The sequence below is a fragment of the Capricornis sumatraensis genome, chromosome 11, assembly GCF_032405125.1.
Source record: "Capricornis sumatraensis isolate serow.1 chromosome 11, serow.2, whole genome shotgun sequence".
NCBI lineage: Eukaryota > Metazoa > Chordata > Mammalia > Artiodactyla > Bovidae > Capricornis > Capricornis sumatraensis.
Genome location: NC_091079.1, coordinates 54,785,480 through 54,804,871, shown reverse-complemented (window position 1 = coordinate 54,804,871; position 19,392 = coordinate 54,785,480). Strand labels below are relative to the sequence as shown.

The 19,392-nt window shown below is 41.3% G+C and overlaps 1 protein-coding gene and 1 pseudogene across 1 annotated transcript in view; one reads left to right on the top strand and one right to left on the bottom strand.

Annotated features, from left to right (window-relative positions):
- The window catches only part of TRPA1 (transient receptor potential cation channel subfamily A member 1), a 56,533-nt gene that overhangs the window by 7,755 nt on the left and 29,386 nt on the right, over positions 1-19,392 (top strand). Inside the window, exons 3-7 of the mRNA XM_068983764.1 lie at positions 1,862-2,037; positions 12,665-12,772; positions 17,750-17,858; positions 18,043-18,188; positions 18,647-18,783. Coding sequence (XP_068839865.1) covers positions 1,862-2,037; positions 12,665-12,772; positions 17,750-17,858; positions 18,043-18,188; positions 18,647-18,783 — 676 coding nt within the window. The remainder of the gene's footprint in view (positions 1-1,861; positions 2,038-12,664; positions 12,773-17,749; positions 17,859-18,042; positions 18,189-18,646; positions 18,784-19,392) is intronic.
- On the bottom strand, positions 9,903-12,046 carry LOC138088696 (ADP-ribosylation factor 4 pseudogene; annotated as a pseudogene).

Genomic DNA, 19,392 nt, shown 5'->3' with positions numbered 1-19,392 from the left:
ATTCCGGGGCTATTTCACATGTAGAGTGGAAAGTGCTTCATAAAGATTGAGTGTAATGAGTAAGTGATGAAAAGGTGGACTGATGTTGACATTCTTAATTTAGGGATTAGATGAATAGTCTAGCCATCTGGAAAAGAAGGTTTATAAGAAAACAGAAGAAAAGTGACTGTGAGGAGATAATTTAAATATGGTCATACTGAGTTTAAAAGGCCCAGGGGACATCCACTTGAAAATTTCTAGTAGACTTGTAGCCTAATACCTTGTGTCTAGTAGACCAAAAATGTAGAAGGAAAGGGTCACACCACAGGGCCAGCATTGCATAAGAAGTAGCTCAAATTGTGTAAATGCATGAAAATCCTTTAGAAGACCATAGAATTGCCAGTGAAGGTGGCTAAGGGTAAAACACCAATGCTCAGGGTCAGAGGGCAGAGGAAAAGCCAGAAAAATGATGGTGAAGACAGTGATGTGTGAGATTGATGGCACATGAGCCAAGGGAGAGATCAGTCAGAAGGCTCAGGTACCACAAAGAGATCACATAGAAAGGAGACACAATAACCTTGACATTAGAAGGCCTCCTGACCTCTGTAAAAGTGATTTATGAAAAGCAATGGTGGTAAAAGCCAAATTCAAGTTATTTAATTGATGAGTGGGAGTTTGTAAGTTTTGGCCATGGTTTCATGAGGTTTGGTGCTAAATAAAATGTTGAGTGTGGTGCTTGATCTTGATCAGACAGAATGGTCAAGGGATGTGTGTGAGTATGTGAGAGAGAGAGAGAGACTCTGTGTGTGTGTGTGTGTGTGTGTGTGGTTGAAAATGAGGCACTGGAGTGACTGAGAGAAGATAGTGGGGAGATAAATGTTAAAAAGAAGAGAAATGAGAAATATGGCTGCAGCATGATTACAGGCATTGTAGGTGGTCCTTAAGTCATATTTATGAATGAGCTCTTTTCCCTTCTCTTCAGACATAAAAATATACTACCACCAATTAAAATGGTTGATAAAACAGACAGTTGTGTCTATTTTAGAGCAGATATAAAGTAAATCCTGCAGTGTCAAAGGGCATGCTAATCACAGGGTAAATAATACAACGATATATTGTAGAAATATGTCGAAACCATGTATGGCATCAAGATGCACAAGCTCTAATTCCAGTCTTGTGTTTGTTAGTGGTGCATCTTTTTTCTCATTAACATTTTTTTGAACCATTGCTAAAGGCCAAACACTCCATTAAGATCTTTAAGGACATAATTTGATATTCTTCTCCTAAAAATATTGCAAGGTGTATCTATGTTATGCTCCCTCCTCTTCTTCCCTCCCCTCTTTCCTTCCTTCCACCAAATTTGAACATGAGAAAACTGAGATTCAAAGAACTGAGTCAGCTTACAGAGCTCCTTACTGGCTGCATAATGTTGGCAGGATTTTGAACCTCTCTAGTCCTCATCTTTCTGAAAAATGGTCATGGCCCCTTGTGAGCTATCAGAGGGTTGGATGAAATAATGGTTGCATGGAACTTAGAGTTGCCTGGTGTAAAATTGTTACTTTTATATAAACTCAATGCTTTGCAACAAATCCCCAAATTCATAGTACAGATAAAAGCATGTAGCAATAGGAAGACCTATTTCCTATGGATCCTACAGATTGACAACTAACTCATTTGACAAAGTCAGTGCCGTCACTGACATGCATCCCCAAAGGTGTCTGTTAGATGTTTTTGAGAACTGAAGCTATCTTTTTATTTTTCCTAAAGAAGGTGAAGCCTCTACCATGGCACTTGGCACCGAGCTTTGCAGTAAATAGGCATGCAGTAGGTGCCAAGTACAATCCAAGCAATATCTCACCTGTATTTTGGTGTCTTTTTCTAGTACTGAATGTGATGGATGATTATGGAAATACCCCGCTGCACTGGGCCGCAGGAAAAAACCAGGTGGAAAGTGTTAAGTTTCTTCTTCGCAAAGGAGCCAACCCAAACCTCCGAAACTGCAGCATGATGGCCCCGCTGCATGTGGCTGTGCAGGGCGGGTACAACGACGTGATGAAGGTGAGCTTGCTGGTGGCTCCCCAGGCCGAGCAACGTAGCGTGGGCTGGGCCTCATGTCCAGTTATGTCTGCTTTGTCCAAAAGGCCAACCTTGGCCGCCAGGGCCAACAACGCGTGATGATTTTAAAGTTGGCTTTTCTTCTGACCAAAACCATCTCCATTGTGATCGTGATGATGATGATGTGAAGAATAACAAGCACCATCTTATTTTCCTGATTAGTTCTTATGTATCTGCTACCAGCCTTTTTCTCTGTTTAGAAGCCTTCTGTGTTTCTGGTTTTTAAATCCCCATTTTAAAAAATCTATAAAGTAAGACCATTATTATCCCCATTCCATTGCCGAGGAAACTGAGGAAGAGAGAGAATAAAATAACGTGCTTAGTTAGTGCGTAAGAGTTAGGAGGAGAAAGCAAGAGTTAGGAAATTTGTCTTCATTTTTATGTTTCTCAAGTCAGGGTTTTACTGCTTTTACCTGGCTGATCTAATGCTTCAAAAAAAAGGAGGTGACCAGTGCCTCGGTGAAGAGACGAAATATAATTAGGATTTATTGTTTTTGTGAGAGTCCATGACATGCCTCAGTGGGTGACGTGTCTTAGCAGAAGACATAATAATAATATGGGGAAATTTCTTAATATTTTTTTAAGAGAGTGAATTGGGTCAGTTAGAGGAACCCTTGAGAAATGCAGTTTACAAATGAATTATATTCTAGAAATTCATTTCTGAGGTAGGTGATTTGAACCTTGCAGTAAATTTTCCTGTAGGAAAAATGTTGCAAAGGATGACATGGCGTGTCATAGTTCCGGCTGCTATCACAGAAAACCGCAGACCCAGTGGTTTGAACAACAGCTGTCTCTCACAGTTGTGGAGGCTGGGTTGACCGAGATTGAGGCAGTGGAAGATTTGGTATCTGGTAAGGGCCTGATTCCTGGTTCATAGGTCACCTCTGTCTCTCTGTGTCTTCATATTGAGGAAGGAATGAGAGCTTTCTGGGCTTTCGTTTATGAGTGCTAATCCCACTCGTGAGGGTTCTGCCTTCATGACCTAGTTCAGTTCAGTTGCTTAGTCATGTCTGACTCTTTGCAGCACAATGGACTGCAGCACACCAGGCTTCCCTGTCCTTCACCAACTCCTGGAGCTTGCTCAAACTCATGTCCAGTGAGTCAGTGATGACATCCAACCATCGCATCCTCTGTCAGCCCCCTCTCTTCCTGCCTTCAGTATTTCCCAGCATCAGGGGCTTTTCAAAGGAGTCAGTTCTTCCATCAGATGGCCAAAGTATTGGAGTTTCAGCTTCAGCATCAGCCCTTTCAATGAATTTTCAGGACTGATTTTCTTTAGGATGGACTGGCTGGATCTCCTTGCAGTTCAAGGGACTCTCAAGAGTGTTCTCCAAGACCACAGTTCAAAAGCATCAATTCTTTAGTACTCAGGTTTCTTTATAGTACAACTCTCACATCCATACATGACTACTGGAAAAACCATAGCTTTGACTAAACGGACTTGTTGGCAAAGTAATGTCTCTGCTTTTTAATATGCTGTCTAGGTTGGTCATAGCTTTCCTTCCAAGGAGCATGCATCTTTTAATTTCATGGCTGTAGTCACTATCTGCAGTAATTTTGGAGCCCCCAAAAATAAAGTCTCTCACTGTTTCCCCATCTATTTGCCATGAAGGGATGGGACCAGATGCCATGATCTTAGTTTTCTGAATGTTCAGTTTTAAGCCAACTTTTTCACTCTCCTCTTTCACTTTCATCAAGAGGCTCTTTAGTTCTTCTTTGCTTTCTGCCATAAGGGTGGGGTTATCTGCATATTTGAGGTTATTGATATTTCTCCCAGATGTCTTAATTCCAGCTTGTGTTTCATCCAGCCCAACATTTTGCATGACGTACTTTGCATATAAGTTACATAAGCAGGGTTACAATATACAGCCTTGACGTACTCCTTTCCAGATTTGGAGCCAATCTGTTGTTCCATGTCCAGTTATAACTGTTGCTTCCTAATCTGCATCAGATTTCTCAGGAGGCAAGTCATCTGGTCTCATATTCCCATCTGTTTAAGAATTTTCCATGGTTTGTTGTGATCTACACAGTGAAAGGCTTTGGCATAGTCAATAAAGCAGAAGTAGGTGTTTTTCTGGAACTCTCTTGCTTTTTCAATGATCCAACAGATGTTGGCAATTTGATCTCTGGTTCCTCTGCCTTTTTTAAATCTAGCTTGAACATCTGGAAGTTCACAGTTCATGTACTGTTGAAGCCTGGCTTGGAGAATTTTGAGCATTACTTTAATTGTGCAATAGTTTGAACATTCTTTGCCATTGCCTTTCTTTGGGATTGGAATGAAAACTGACTTTTTCTGGTCCTGTGGCCATTGCTGAGTTTTCCAAATTTGCTGGCATATTGAGTGCAGCATTTTCACAGCATCATCTTTTAGGATTTGAAAGAGCTCAGCTGGAATTCCATCATCTCCACTAGCTTTGTTCGTAGTGATGCTTAGGCCCACATAACTTCGCATTCCAGGATGTCCGGCTCTAGGTGGGTGATCACACCATTGGGGTTATCTGGGTCATTAAGATCTTTTTTTGTATAGTCCTTCTGTGTATTCTTGCCACCTCTTCTTAATATCTTCTGCTTCTGTTAGGTCCATACCATTTCTGTCCTTTATTGTGCCCATCTTTGCATGAAATGTTCCCTTGGTATCTCTAATTTTCTTGAAGAGATCTCTAGTCTTTCCCATTCTATTGTTTTCTTCTATTTCTTTGCATTAATCACTGAGGAAGGCTTTCTTATCTCTCCTTGCTATTCTTTGGAACTCTGCATTCAGATGGGTATATCTTTCCTTTTCTCCTTTGCCTTTCACTTCTCTTCTTTTCTCAGCTATTTGTAAGGCCTCCTCAGACAGCTGTTTTGCCTTTTGCATTTCTCTTTCTTGGTCTTGATCACTGGCTACTGTACAATGTCATGAAACTCCATGCATAGTTCTTCAGGCCCTCTATCTATCAGATCTAATCCCTTGAATCTATGTGTCACTTCTACTATATAATTGTAAGGGATTTGATTTAGGTCATACCTGAATGGTCTAGTGGTTTCCCTTACTTTCTTTAATTTAAGTCTGAATTTTGCAATAAAGAGTTCATGATCTGAGCCACAGTCAGCTCCTGGTCTTGTTTTTGTATAGAGCTTCTCCATCTTTGGCTACAAAGAATATAATCAATCTGATTTTGGTGTTGATCATCTGGTGATGTCCATGTGTAGAGTCTTGTCTCATGTTGTTGGAAGAGGGTGTTTGCTATGACCAGTACATTTTCTTGGCAAAACTCTGTTAGCCTTTGCCCTGCTTCATTTTGTACTCCAAGGCCTAATTTGTCTGTTACTCCAGGTATCCCTTGACTTCCTACTTTTGCATTCCAGTCCCCTATAATGAAAAGGACATTTCTTTTGGTATTAGTTCTAGGAGGCCTTATAGGTTTTCATAGAACCATTCAACTTCAGCTTCTTCAGCGTTTCTGGTTGGGGCATAGACTTGGATTATGGTGATATTGAATGGTTTGCCTTGGAAAGGAACAGAGATCATTCTGTCATTTTAAAGACTGTACCCAAAAACTACGTTTTGGATTCTTTTCTTGACTTATGAGGCTACTCCATTTCTTCTAAGGGATTCTTGCAGACATACTAGATATAATGGTCATCTGAATTAAATTCACCCATTGCAGTCCATTTTAGTTCACTGATTCCTAAAATGTTGATGTTCATTCTTACCATCTCCTCTTTGACCACTTCCAATTTGCCTTGATTCATGCACCTAACATTCCAGGTTCCCATGCAATGTTGTTTTTTATAGCATCGGACTTTACTTCCATCACTGGTCACATCCATAACTGTGTGTTGTTTTTGTCTTGGCTCCACGTCTTCATTCTTTCTGCAGTTATTTCTCCGCTCTTCTCCAGTAGCATATCGGGCACCTACTGACCTGGGGAGTTCATCTTTCAGTGTCCTATCTTTTTGCCTTTTCATAGTGTTCATGGGGTTCTCAAGGCAAGAATACTGAAGTGGTTTGCCAGTCCCTTCTCCAGTGGACCACATTCTGTCAGAACTCTCCACCACGACCTGTCTGTCTTGGGTTACCCTATGGCATCGTTCATAGTTTCATTGAATTAGATGAGGCTGTGGTCCATGTGATCAGTTGGATTCATTTTCTGTGGTTGTGGTTTTCATTCTGTCTGCCCTCTGAGGGATAAAGATAAGAGGCTTATGGAAGCTTCCTGATGGGAGAGACTGACTGTGGGGGAAACTGGGTCTTGTTCTGATGGGCGGGGCCATGCTCAGTAAATCTTTAATCCAATTTTCTGTTGATGGGTGGGGCTGTGTTCCCTCCCTGTTGTTTGACCTGAGAGCAAACTATGGTGGAGGTAATGAAAAAAATGGCGACCTCCTTCAGAAGGTCCTGTGCACGCACTGCCACACTCAGTGCCCCCAGCCCTGCAGCAGGCCACCACTGACCCACACCTCTGCCAGAGACTCCTGGGCACTCAGAGGCAAGTCTGGGTCAGTCTCTTGTGAGGTCACGGCTCCTTTCTCCTGGGTCCTGGTGTGCAGAAGGTTTTGTTTGTGCCCTCCAAGAGTCTGTTTCCCTAGTCCCATGTAAGTTCTGGTGGCTCTATGGTAGAGTTAATGGCAACCTCTTCCAAGAGGACTTATGTGATACCCAGGTCTGTTGCACCCAGAGCCCCTACTCTGGTGGCAAGGCACTGCTGACCCGCACCTCCGCAGAAGACACTCAGACACTCAGAGGCAAGTATGGCTCAGTCTCTGTGGAGTCTCCTGGTGTACACAAGGTTTTGTTTGAGCCCTCCAAGTGTCTCTGGTAGGTATGGGGTTTGATTCTAAACAGAATTTCACCCCTCCTAGCATCTTGCTGGGGCTTCTCCTTTGCCCTTTTTGGTGGGATCCAACATTCTCTTGGAGAAGGCAATGGCACCCCACTCCAGTACTCTTGCCTGGAGGAGCCTGGTAGGCTACAGTCCATGAGGTCACTAAGAGTTGGACATGACTGAGTGACTTCACTTTCACTTTCACGCATTGGAGAAGGAAATGGCAACCCACTCCAGTGTTCTTGCCAGGAGAATCCCAGGGATGGGGGAGCCTGGTGGGCTGTCGTCTATGGGGTCGCACAGAGTCGGACACAACTGAAGTGACTTCGCAGCAGCAGCAGCAACATTCTCCTGTCAATGGTTGTTCAGCAGCGAGTTGTAATTTTGGAGTTCTCACAGGAGAAGATGAGCGCCTGTCCTTCTACTCCATCTTGTAGACCTAAGCACTTCCCAAATGCCCCTCCTCTTAATACCACACTGGGGATTAGGATTTCAATATATGAACTTTGAGGGACAAAAACATTCAGTTTATCAAACCATACCCAAACCTACTCAGCCTATAATACACCAACAGTACCTCAGGGGTGTCCATGAACTCCAAGCTTCCTTAGTTCAGACCCCTTTGTCTCAGCCTCCTGAGTCCTTGGCTCCTGTAAGCCAGGTAGAGAGGGTGTGAGAGGAGCCCCCTTTCCACTCTCCCTTTGTGCCCTGTATGTACCTTTGCCATAATCCTTAGCACAGGGTACAGCAATCAAATGTTCACACACTCATCTCCCACTCTGACTGCTTATACTGGAAGAAGACACTGTGTGTGACTAATGGAACATCTCCAGTCCTCAGCATTGCTGCTAAATGATGGCTCTTGAATGAATAAATTAGTAACTAGGTGTTCTGGCTGAAGGGGAAGGGGAGAGTTTAAGTATCTGTTCTAAGTATCTAAGAAGACAAGTCAGAACAGCCCCTTGCAGAGGTTATTGGAGAGGCCTTTGGCAACAGGCTGTCAGTTTCTGTCGATGTCTGCATTATTCATGAGCCTGATGCTACTTCTGTCTCATCCATGCTGGGCCACCAGTGAGTGCAGACCCCTCCCCCCGAGAGATGCCACATTTCCCCAGTGAACTCTTGTGCTTCCTCTGAAGGCTCTTTTCAAGAACAAATGCTCATTGACTTAATTAATCTTACGTCTGAAAGTGTGATTTGGGAACTCACAGGCAGGTAACAGTTAAAATCTACTGTTAACAGAAATAAAAATTTCAGGCTAACAAATACAGAAGGATAGGTATCACACTGAAATAGAAGAAAGTCTAGAAATAAACCCATAACTGATTTACAAACTAGAGGGTGGGTGTAACAGATTTTCCTTTGTGACACCAGAACAAGAAAAAAAAAGAAAAAATAGGGTTGTAAGGGAACTGAAATTAGTTGTCTCTCCTTTGCTTAGTCTTACCAACCATCACTTCATCAAAAGATGTTTTCAAGCCCTTTTGCTTCACCAGAGAAGAAGGAGAAGGAATTTAGGAGGGTCTCTGTGGGTTCTTGCGTCTTCAGGGCCTGCCTCTCCCGTTTATTTATACCACCTACAGTCCACCAGGTTCCCTCTGTCCATGGAATTCTCCGGGCAAGAACACTGGAGTAGGTTGTCATTTCCTTCTCCAGAGGATCTTCCTGACCCAGGGATTGAACCTGGGTCTTCTGCATTGCAGGCAGATTCTTTACCTTGTGAGCCACAGGGAAGCCCTATTTATAACACCAGCTTTTGCCAATTTCAATCTCCATTATCCAGCCTTCCCCCAAACCTTCCACTGCTGCCTTGTGGTTGTAAAGTAAAAAACTGTTACCCATGTGTGACCTTGTGTGACCTCAGTTCTTACACAGCTACCACTGGTGTGCACAGTGTTTCCTGGGGCACATTGGACCGGGGTTGGGGGCTGGCCTTGCTTCTCAGTAGCCTGCAGGTCTTAGTTCTTGGCTTAACCCCAAAGTATACAGTTGGACCTCCCATGAGGCTTCCTGGATTCTCATCACAGGGATCTCTGGAGGTCTCACCTGCCAGCCTCCAGACTTGCTTGTCTGGTCATGACTGAGCTTGAACTAGACACAGTTTATTGGTTTTTTTTTTTTAATGTTTTTATCATTTTATTAGGAATTATTCCAAATGGGTTATGAATAAAACATATTCATTGAGTTTGATGAGTTTTCCAAAAACTCTTAATGAAGATATGTTCACCAATAAACAATAAAACATCAGCAGAACTATCATATACTGGGCAAAGAGTCAGGCTGATACCAAAAGCAACATGCAGCATAAAAGAGATACAATATAAAGGAAGACAATCTCTAAGGATTAAAAATCATCTCCATATCCACTCTTTGCATCTAGCACAGAACTAATTTTCAAATCCAAACCACACCAAGGAAGCCTGGCTGATGGAAGCCAGGAGTCAATAAAAATGGGGGGAGAAATAGAAGTTCCTCAGTGCAAGATCTGAATAGTGTTTTGGAGCATTTCCCTGGCTGGTACAAGCAGTATTAAAAAATCTTTTTGGCAAGGGGAAAATAAATACAAATGGAATGCTACCTTTTTTTAAAATCAGCAGACTGTCCCAGGAATGATAAAGGTATTATTAAAGTAGCAGGGGGTAACTTTAAAACATTATTCCTTGTGGGCTCAAAAAAAAAAAAAAATTCAAAATGGATTTATTTAAAAGGTGTCACATTAGCTACCTCCAGGCATCATTTAGGCTTAAGGGAAGTAAAATTAAAAGAGGACACTTTTTTTTCCCCCCAAGTTAAGGAGAATCTCTAAAACCAAGCATATTGCTAAATGGCAACATTATACTTGGTAAACAATACTTGGTAACAAAATAAGTTTAAATGCAGTAATATTCTGCCCAAACCAGTCCCAGATACTGTTTAATAACCAAGATGCAAACTAATTTTGTTGTAACAAGCCTAGACCGATTCTATCAAACATGTCCTTGGTTAGATATCCAGCTTCATTTAACGTTTTGAAAGCTCATTTGACAGCCAGTCAAGTCCCTCATACAGACCAGTTCCTTGTGTAGCACAAGTGGCTTGAACATACCATGTTCTGTTAGGAGGGGACTGAAGACCTAATTTATCTGTCATTTCACTAATGGCCACAGCATTCGGCAAGTCCTGTTTGTTTGCAAAAAGCAGCAACACTGTATCTCATCTTCCTGAAGCATTTTCTGCAGCTCTTCTGCTCCTTCCTGAATTCTTTCACGATCATTGCTATCTACCACAAAAATAAGACCCTGGGTATTTTGAAAGTAATGCCTCCAGAGAGGCCTAATTTTATCTTGACCACCAACATCCCATGCTTTGAAACAAATGTTCTTATATTCTACTGTTTCCACATTAAAACCAATGGTAGGAATGGTGGTGACTATCTCCCCTAACTTCAGTTTATACACAACGGTCGTCTTGCTAGCAGCATCCCATTCAACCATCAAAACGCGCGTCTGCTTCTTGCCGAAGAGGCGGGAGAAGAGGGAGGAGATGGCGAGGCCCACGGCGGTAGTGGCACTTGCAATGGGCAGGAGCAAAAGGGGTTTGGGGCGTCCCCGGGCCGTCTCCTTTTACGCTCCCAGAAAACTCAGCGTGGAAACAGCTGCTGAGGAAGAAAGACGGCTGCGGGGACGGTTCGCTAGCCGGCGTGTCCGAAGAAGCTCCCGGACAGCGTGGGTGAGGGCCTGCTCCGCGACTGGCGGGGCAGCTCCGGCTCCGGCGTTAAATCCTCGGCTCTGCCACGCCACGAGGCAGCCGCGGCGACTAGGCGGCGGCCCGGCCCCGCCAACGCGGCCAGATCCGCGTCGCCGCCGCCCCCTCCCCCTGCGCTTCCGGCGCTTCCCCACACACAGTTTAGTTGCTGTCTCTGGGCCCCCTGCCACCTACAATTTAACACAGCTTTAGGAAAGACTGTGCTAGTGGCAGTGAGAAGAAACACCCTAACAGATGCTCCAGATCTATGAGCTGTGACTCTAAGAGGGCAGAGATAAAAAGCCTCTCCTTGTAGACTTGGGTAGATTACTTCACGCGTGAATCAGTCCAGACTGTTAAGAAAGTCCGTGGACTGAACTGTGTGTTCTCATTTTCCTTCATCCACAATCTTCTTGTGTGTTCTTATGGTCTAAAATTCCAGTGTAATTTTCCTTTATGAGAAGAGCTGATGAGTAAGCCTGACTCATCTGCTGACACACATCAGGACACATTCTATTAACTAGGAGCTCTGTGTTTTTAGGGAACAGCTTGTTTAATAAATTCTTTCTTAATTTAGTGTGAGCACATGATATAATTTTATCAGAGTCTTGCTGCAAAAGAAAAGGCCTTTAGCAGGCTAATTCAGAGATTTCTCTTTTGAGGGAGACATTTATGTAAGAAAAATTTTGTTAGGAGAAAACTAGTTCAAGATCAATAGACTCTTAGCCAATAATCAGCTGGAAGTCAGCCAGATGAAAGGGTAACAGGTCTTCAATTAAATTCCATTAGAAAAACTGCTTAACCATTTTAGCAGGAATTCTCATTTCTTACATCGGAGAAAGAGTTTCTGGTTCCGGACTAAGTTTGAACCGACTGAATTAAGCTATATCTCTGTTACATGAGACTCTCTTCTTTCCTGGAAGGAATGGGGTTTTAATGGACATTTCCCAGAATACTTGCAGTCTGGGTCAAAGACAAATGTCAGGATGGGAAAAGGAAACAGTTCCCTCCCATGTTTGTTTCCCCTTGCCTCCCTCTCTTCTCTCTTTCTCCTTTCTTACATTCCTACCTTATCACCACCCACACATTCTCAATTTATTTTTTGGCTCCATCAATTTATTTTTGGTAGCTATTAGTTAATCTCATATATTAAAATCACATATCTGAAATCTAGAAAAATCTATTTGCAAAGCAGAAACAGAGATGCAGATGGAGAGAATAAAGGTATGGATACCAAGAGGGGAAGTGAAAAGTGAAAGTGAAGTCGCTCAGTTGTGTCCGACTCTTTGTGACCCCATGGACTGTAGGCTACCAGGCTCCTCAGTCCATGGCATTTTTCAGGCAAGAATACTGGAGTGGGTTGCCATTTCCTTCTCCAGGAGATCTTCCCGACTCAGGGATTGAACCCGGGTCTCCCACATTGTAGGCAGATGCTTTACCATCTGAGCTACCAGGGAAGTCCAAGTGGGGGAAGAGGGTAAGATAAAATTGGGAATTAGGATTGATACACTGTTATGTATAAAATAGATAACTAATGAGAGCCTGCTGTATAGCACAGGGAACTCTACTTACTGCTCTGTGGTGACCTAAATGGGAAGGAAAGCCAGGGGAGAGGGGATATATGTGTACAGCTGATTGACTTTGCTGTACAGCAGAAACTAACACAATGTTATACAGCAACTATACTCCAGTAAAAACTATATATATATATATACATATATAGCTAACTTAATACAAGTGAAAAATATTTAGTGAGCAATGTTAACTAGTATTTACAATTTTTAGTCAATTTTCAATTCTACAACTCCATGTTGACTTAATTAATGAGCTATAGAAATTGCCATTATTTAATCTACATGAGAAATTTTTGTAGTACCCACTAGGTACAAGGTTTCATGTCAGATCCATGGGAGAGTAATGGAAAAGATGAATAAGGACGTGGTTCCTGGTACTGAAAGCTTAACATCCAGTGGAAGACAAATACCCTATTTGAAAACCTGCAGGTTGACTTTTGACTGACTATTCCCTCTTTTATGTAGGTCTTGATTGAGCACAGCGGTACCGATGTTAACCTGGAAGGAGAAAATGGAAACACAGCTCTGATAATCACATGTTTCACAGATAACAGTGAAGCCATGCAGCTTTTGGTTTGTATTTTATTTATATTTTTTCCTGTTTTCTTTATCCTTTAGTACAACATGAATTTTTGTTCTTTAAAACAGCTTTCAGGGACTTCCCAGGTGGTTCAGTGGTTAAGACACCATGTTTCCAATGCAGGGGACACAGGTTCGATCCCTGGCCAGGGAACTAAGGTCCCATGTGCCATGTGGTGTGGCCAAAAAATAAAAAATAAATAAAACTATTTTTAGTTTCTCTTTTAGCAAAATATAAAATGTAGAAAGTGTGTCAGGAAAAAACAGTTCTGTGAGTTTGAGTACATGTTCACACCCCTTAGGGCTTCCTTGATGGCTCAGCAGGTGAAGAATCTGGCTGCAATGCAGGACACTTGGGTTCAATCCCTGGGTCAGGAAGATCCCCTGGAGGAGGGCAACACAAGCCACTCTGGTATTCTTGCCTGGAGAATCCCATGGACAGAGGAGCCTGGTGGACTGTAGTTCATGGGGTCACACAGAGTCAGACACAACTGAAGCAACTGAGCACACCCCTTAAATCTTAAATGAGTCTGAAATTTCCTCCGGAAGACAAATAGGAAAGCATTACAGAGAACATGAGATGACTGAAGTGAAAAGAAAATATCAATAAGAAAAATTAATGTGAGACTGGTGGTCAAACCTAGAATGAAAGTGAATGTGAAAGTCATTCAGTCATATCTGACTCTTTGTGATCCCATGGACTACTGGAGTGGGTAGCCTTTCCCTGCTCCAGGGGGTCTTCCAAACCCAGGGACTGAACCCAGGTCTTCCGCATTGCGGGCAGATTCTTTACCAGCTGAGCCACCAGGGAAGCCCAAGAATACTGGAGTGAGTAGCCTATCCCTTGTCCAGGAGTACTTCCTGACCCAGGAATCGAACCGGGGTCTCCTGCGTTGCAGGCAGATTCTCTACCAGCTGGGCCATCAGGGAAGCCCAGAATACAAAAAAAACAAAGCATAATGGCCGGTATGTGCATTAAGGTGAATCATACTTGGGACTCTGAGCTTCTGAATTGTCAAAGGAAAGATGAAGATTGTTATTTGCAAAATTATTGTTGGGCCCTGAAATAAAAGCCAGGAGAAACAGCCATATCTGTTTCCAAGATGAGAAGAAACAGCTGCCCTGGGTTCTCAGAAAGGGACCCTTGCATGATATAATGACTGAGCTCCTCAGCCATAGCCCAACATGAAGAGCCAGCCTTCTCTCCGGTGAGATTTCTTGGGATGATCCAGTCCACCTCTTCAGGAATCTGTCACCATGGCTGAGTCCTGCTCCACAGAGTGGCCCTTCTGAGTGTGGTATTAGAATTTCATCAAAGAGCTTTCTTTAAAATATTCCTCAAGCACTTGTACATTATTCAGGCCAGATTTTCTATTTTTAGCACTTGCTTTTCCCTCTCCACCACCTCCAGGGAGTAAATAAAATGAAACAAAATAATTTCAGACTATCTGTGGGATATTACAAATTACAAGTACCTTTTAACATATTTACTAATATACTTGGATGAAAATATATATTCTTATAAGCTTTCATGATTGGACCAAAAAAGAATTTAAAAAGATTTAACTTTTTTTGGTCCAATCATGACAGCTTATACTGGGAAATTCCACGGACAGAGGAGCCTGGTGGGCTAGTCCATGGGGTCACAAGAGTCAGACACAACTTAGCAACTAAACCAAGAACCAGCCAACCACAATGGAAAAACCTCAAGCAAAAATCAACAAAATTAGAAATAGCAAAAGGATTTAATTGAATATGAAGGAGAATTTTTAAATGGCAAAAGATCAGTATGCAATCCTATCCTGAAAATTTGAAAATTATTTTTAATGGATACATGTGCTGTGCTTAGTTGCTCAGTCATGTCCGACTCTTTGCGACCCCATGGACTATATATAGCCAGCCAGGCTTCCCAGTCCATGAGATTCTCCAGGCATGAGTACCATTTTCTACTCCAGGGGATCTTCCCAACCCAAGGATTGAACCTAGGTCTCCTGCATTGCAGGCAGTTTCTTTACAATCTGAGCCTCCAGGGAAGTCCAATGGATAAATAACTGAAAGTAATTAAAGTGTTAAAATAGACTACAAAATTAAATATCTGTAAGGAACTATTAAAGTTTAGGGAAAAAAGCATTGCTAATACTTTGTTAAAGCTCTGGAACCAGCTAATATATGCTTTTGTAGATTTTATAGTTTCTTTCAAACTTGCAAAGAAGTTTCTGTTTCAGGTAATCTTCCTGTAGCACAAGAAAAGAGTGACATTGTGCAGATTAGTTTTATAACGTTCAGTTCAGTTCAGTCACTCAGTCTTGTCTGACTCTTTGCGACCCCATGAATGGCAGCATGCCAGGCCTCCCTGTCCATCACAAACTCCCGGAGTTCACTCAGATTCATGTCCACTGAGTTAGTGATGCCATCCAGCCATCTCATCCTCAGTCGTCCCCTTCTCCTCCTGCCCCCAATCCCTCCCAGCGTCAGGGTCTTTTCCAGTGAGTCAACTCTTCACATGAGGTGGCCAAAGTATTGGAGCTTCAGCTTCAGCATCAGTCCTTCCAGTGAACACTCAAGACTGATCTCCTTTAGGATGGACTCCTTAGGATCTCCTTTAGGTTGGATCTCCTTGCAGTCCAAGGGACTCTCATGAGTCTTCTCCAACACCACAGTTCAAAAGCATCAATTCTTCAGCACTCAGCTTTCTTCACAGTCCAACTCTAACATTCATGTATGGAAAAACCATAGCCTTGACTAGATGGACCTTTGTTGGCAGAGTAATATCTCTGCTTTTCAATATGCTATCTAGTTTGGTCATAACTTTCCTTCCAAGGAGTAAGCGTCTTTTAATTTCATGGCTGCAATCACCATCCGCAGTGATTTTGGAGCCCCCCAAAATAAAGTCTGCACTGTTTCCATTGTTTCCCCATCTATTTCCCCTGAAGTGATGGGACCAGATGCCATGATCTTCGTTTTCTGAATGTTGAGCTTTAAGCCAACTTTTTCACTCTCCACTTTCACTTTCATCAAGAGGCTTTTGAGTTCCTCTTCACTTTCTGCCATAAGGGTGGTGTCATCTGCATATCTCAGGTTATTGATATTTCTCCCGGCAATCTTGCTCCCAGTTTGTGCTTCCTCTAGCCCAGCGTTTCTCATGATGTACTCTGCATATAAGTTAAATAAGCAGGGTAAAGTTAAATACAGCCTTGATGTACTCATTTTCCTATTGTAAATTAGACATAATAATAATTCCAAAACTTGAGAGCTCCCCCCAAAGAAAAATGTAGATCAATTTCATATAGATGCAGTCTTAAAAATACTAGCAATTAATTCATCAAAATAATGAAAGTACCATGTAATACCACATTGGCCTTATCTAGGGACTGTATGGAGAGTTCAGTATTAGATTATATTATAATCCATTGATTGACCTGAGCCAACAAAGCATATGATTATATTGATCTGTTTATCTTTAAATGGATATAAAATTATCTGTATTTTCACAGATTTATAAGAAAAAGACAGTTCTCCATAGAAAACTGGCAAGGGGCACATAAAGTTTATTTAATTTCTCTAGTAATCAAAGAGTAAGATATTAAAACAATGAAAATTTTTTTAATCTCTTAAATTGAAAGGACAAAAATTCCTTCTTGATTGAAAATGTAATGAGTGTTAGAAAATGTAATGAGTTGGGGAATTTCATTCACTGTTGGCACAAATGTATTTGACTCATCAATCCCAATTCTTGGAATACATCTCAAGGAGATAATTAAAGATATCACTGATATTAACACCAGTGTTATATATAGCAGAGAAAACTGAGAAAAAGTTGAAATTCAGTAATAGGGATTCATTGTATGTACCCCCAAATGGAATCCATTTTGAAGGAGATCAGCCCTGGGATTTCTTTGGAGGGAATGATGCTAAAGCTGAAACTCCAGTACTTTGGCCACCTCATGGGAAGAGTTGACTCATGGGAAAAGACTGTGATGCTGGGAGGGATTGGGGACAGGAGGAGAAGGGGACAACAGAGGATGAGATGGCTGGATGGCATCACTGACTTGATGGACATGAGTCTGAGTGAACTCCGGGAGTTGGTGATGGACAGGGAGGCCTGGCTTGCTGCGATTCATGGGGTTGCAAAGAGTTGGACATGACTGAGCGGCTGAACTGAACTGAAATGGAATATGTATTTAATAAAATCATATAATTTAAGAATACTAAATAAAATACTTTTTAAAATGGTGTGATCACATAGTATACACATAAATATCACTTACTCAAAGACAGAAAATATTGTCTTCTAAAATGTCAAACAATGCTGCCCCTAGAAAGCAAGATGATACATGTATTTGCTTCTTCACACATTTTTGCTTTTTCAAAATCTCTCATTTTGTGGTAAGAGGTACTTAAAACTGAAATCCAGTGTTCTATTGAAAATGATGATTGAGAATGGTTGACTCAGAGGTGAAGGTAATATACCATTCTGTTCATTTTAACAACTTTTTAGTAGAGAACATTCATTAGCAAAAATGTCTGATTTTCATGATTTAATACAAGTGCTGGTCTAATCATTTGTTAATTGCACAAATGACAGGAAAATGATCTGGGAAATATTATCACTTTATTTGTATAAGGAAATGAGAAAGGGTATAGGAGCAATTGTGATAATGTTTTTAAAATCTCTTTAATTTCACTAAAAATTGTGTTGACTTTGGTGGAAGATCAAGTTGACATTTTTGTATCTATGTTGTTACTTTGTCATTAGAAAATTTAAAGTGTCTCTAGTTCAGAATGTTAGCCTAGTTCCAAAATTACTTTTTTGTCCAGATTTCATACCATACAAAGCTTTCCTATGTGAATAATTTTACATAGGCACAGAGTAGCAAAAAGTTATGGGAGAGGCATATAAATTCTTGTCCATCCTTGTGACGGGTTTATCTTTGTCATTTGACTTTTTTTTTGTTCTTTCTTTTGTTCCAGTTAAATAAAGGAGCTAAGCCATGTAAATCAAATAAATGGGGGTGCTTCCCTATTCACCAGGCAGCATTTTCGGGTGCCAAAAAATGCATGGAAATAATATTAAAGTTTGGTAAGTAGAAGCTTTCTTCCATTATGTACTATAAGGAAGCCTATTTTGGTGGATGCTATTGAGAAATAACATAATTTATCCCTGGGCTTTTAGGTAAGTCTAAAAGTCCTTTCTTATTTTTTAAAAAAAATATCTTTTATATATTCATAGCATTTATTCTTTTGAATTTTACTTTCTCCTAAAGGTGAGGAACATGGGTATAGCAGACTGTCTCACATTAACTTTGTGAACAGTGGGAAAGCCAGCCCTCTCCACATGGCAGTTCAAAGTGGGGACTTGGACATGATTAAAATGTGCCTGGACAATGGTGCACAGCTGGACCTGCTGGAGGTAACTGTTCAGATTCCTCTCGTAGAATTGCTCATGTTCTATTTGCCAAAGTGCCCTACAGCTCTTTCACAGTTAATTTGGATAGATGTTACTTCCTGCTATTCATGCAAAAGCAGAAAAAAGAGATTCTCTCAAATTTCAATCTATCTAAAGAATTTTGAGAGCTACCAAAGACAGTTGCAAACACAGATACAGCTACAGTAGAGATAAAGACACTGATGATAGAAGCTAAGTACAGTCGGAGCTGTCAAGAACTGTCGCCTTGCAAGGAAATAAAGTTGCTAGCTATGACTTTTATGTTGAGGCTTCTCAATAGGTGAAACTGATTACTCTTTGCCATCTTAAATTCCATACTCCTTGATTTTGTTGGACTGGGAAGAAAAAAGCAACTGAATTTAGGTTTGATCCTTAAATTGGGATGGAATATTGATTGATGCTGATATCAAAACTCTTTACAGAAAGGGAAGTGCACAGCCCTTCATTTTGCTGCCACGCAGGGAGCCACTGAGATCGTTAAGCTGATGGTATCTTCCTATTCTGGCAGCAGCGATATTGTTAATGAGGTGGATGGAAATCACGAGACACTGCTTCACAGGCAAGTTTTCTTCCTATCATTCTGAGTACAGATTTTTTGTCTTCATGTGTTTAATTAAGAAGACAAGACAAAGTTATTACTTATGGTAGCAGAGAATCCATTGTTCAAAAGAAAAGAGCAGAGATAACAAAGATCCTGTGGTTCAACTGCAATCTCTATGTTCCTCTGGAATCAAAAATAGAAAGTTGAACAGATTTTCATAGGATAAACTCTCCAGTGGAATATTCTGGATCAGTTCTTTATCCAGTGGCTATAAGCTCAAGATTCACTTCCTATATGCTCAGGAGGTCAACATACATGGCTTTTCAAAACCTTTCTAACCTGTTTCAGGTCCTCACATATGTGTTATCTTCATTCTCAGTGGGGATAATGGAACAGGTACATATGAGTGGTCCTCTTTTCCCACTTGATTTCCCTTTCAACGTAGTCCCACAATTACATGTAAAAGTTCTCAAAACATATATGTACTTAGTTTTAAGGAATGATAGCCAAGCTCCAAAGAAGATAAATACTTCTGTTGAGTTTAACAGAAATACACATCAGATAAAAGCATCTGAAATGATAGGCTTACTAGCTGCTAAAACAGGAAACAGGCAGTGTAGACTGAGT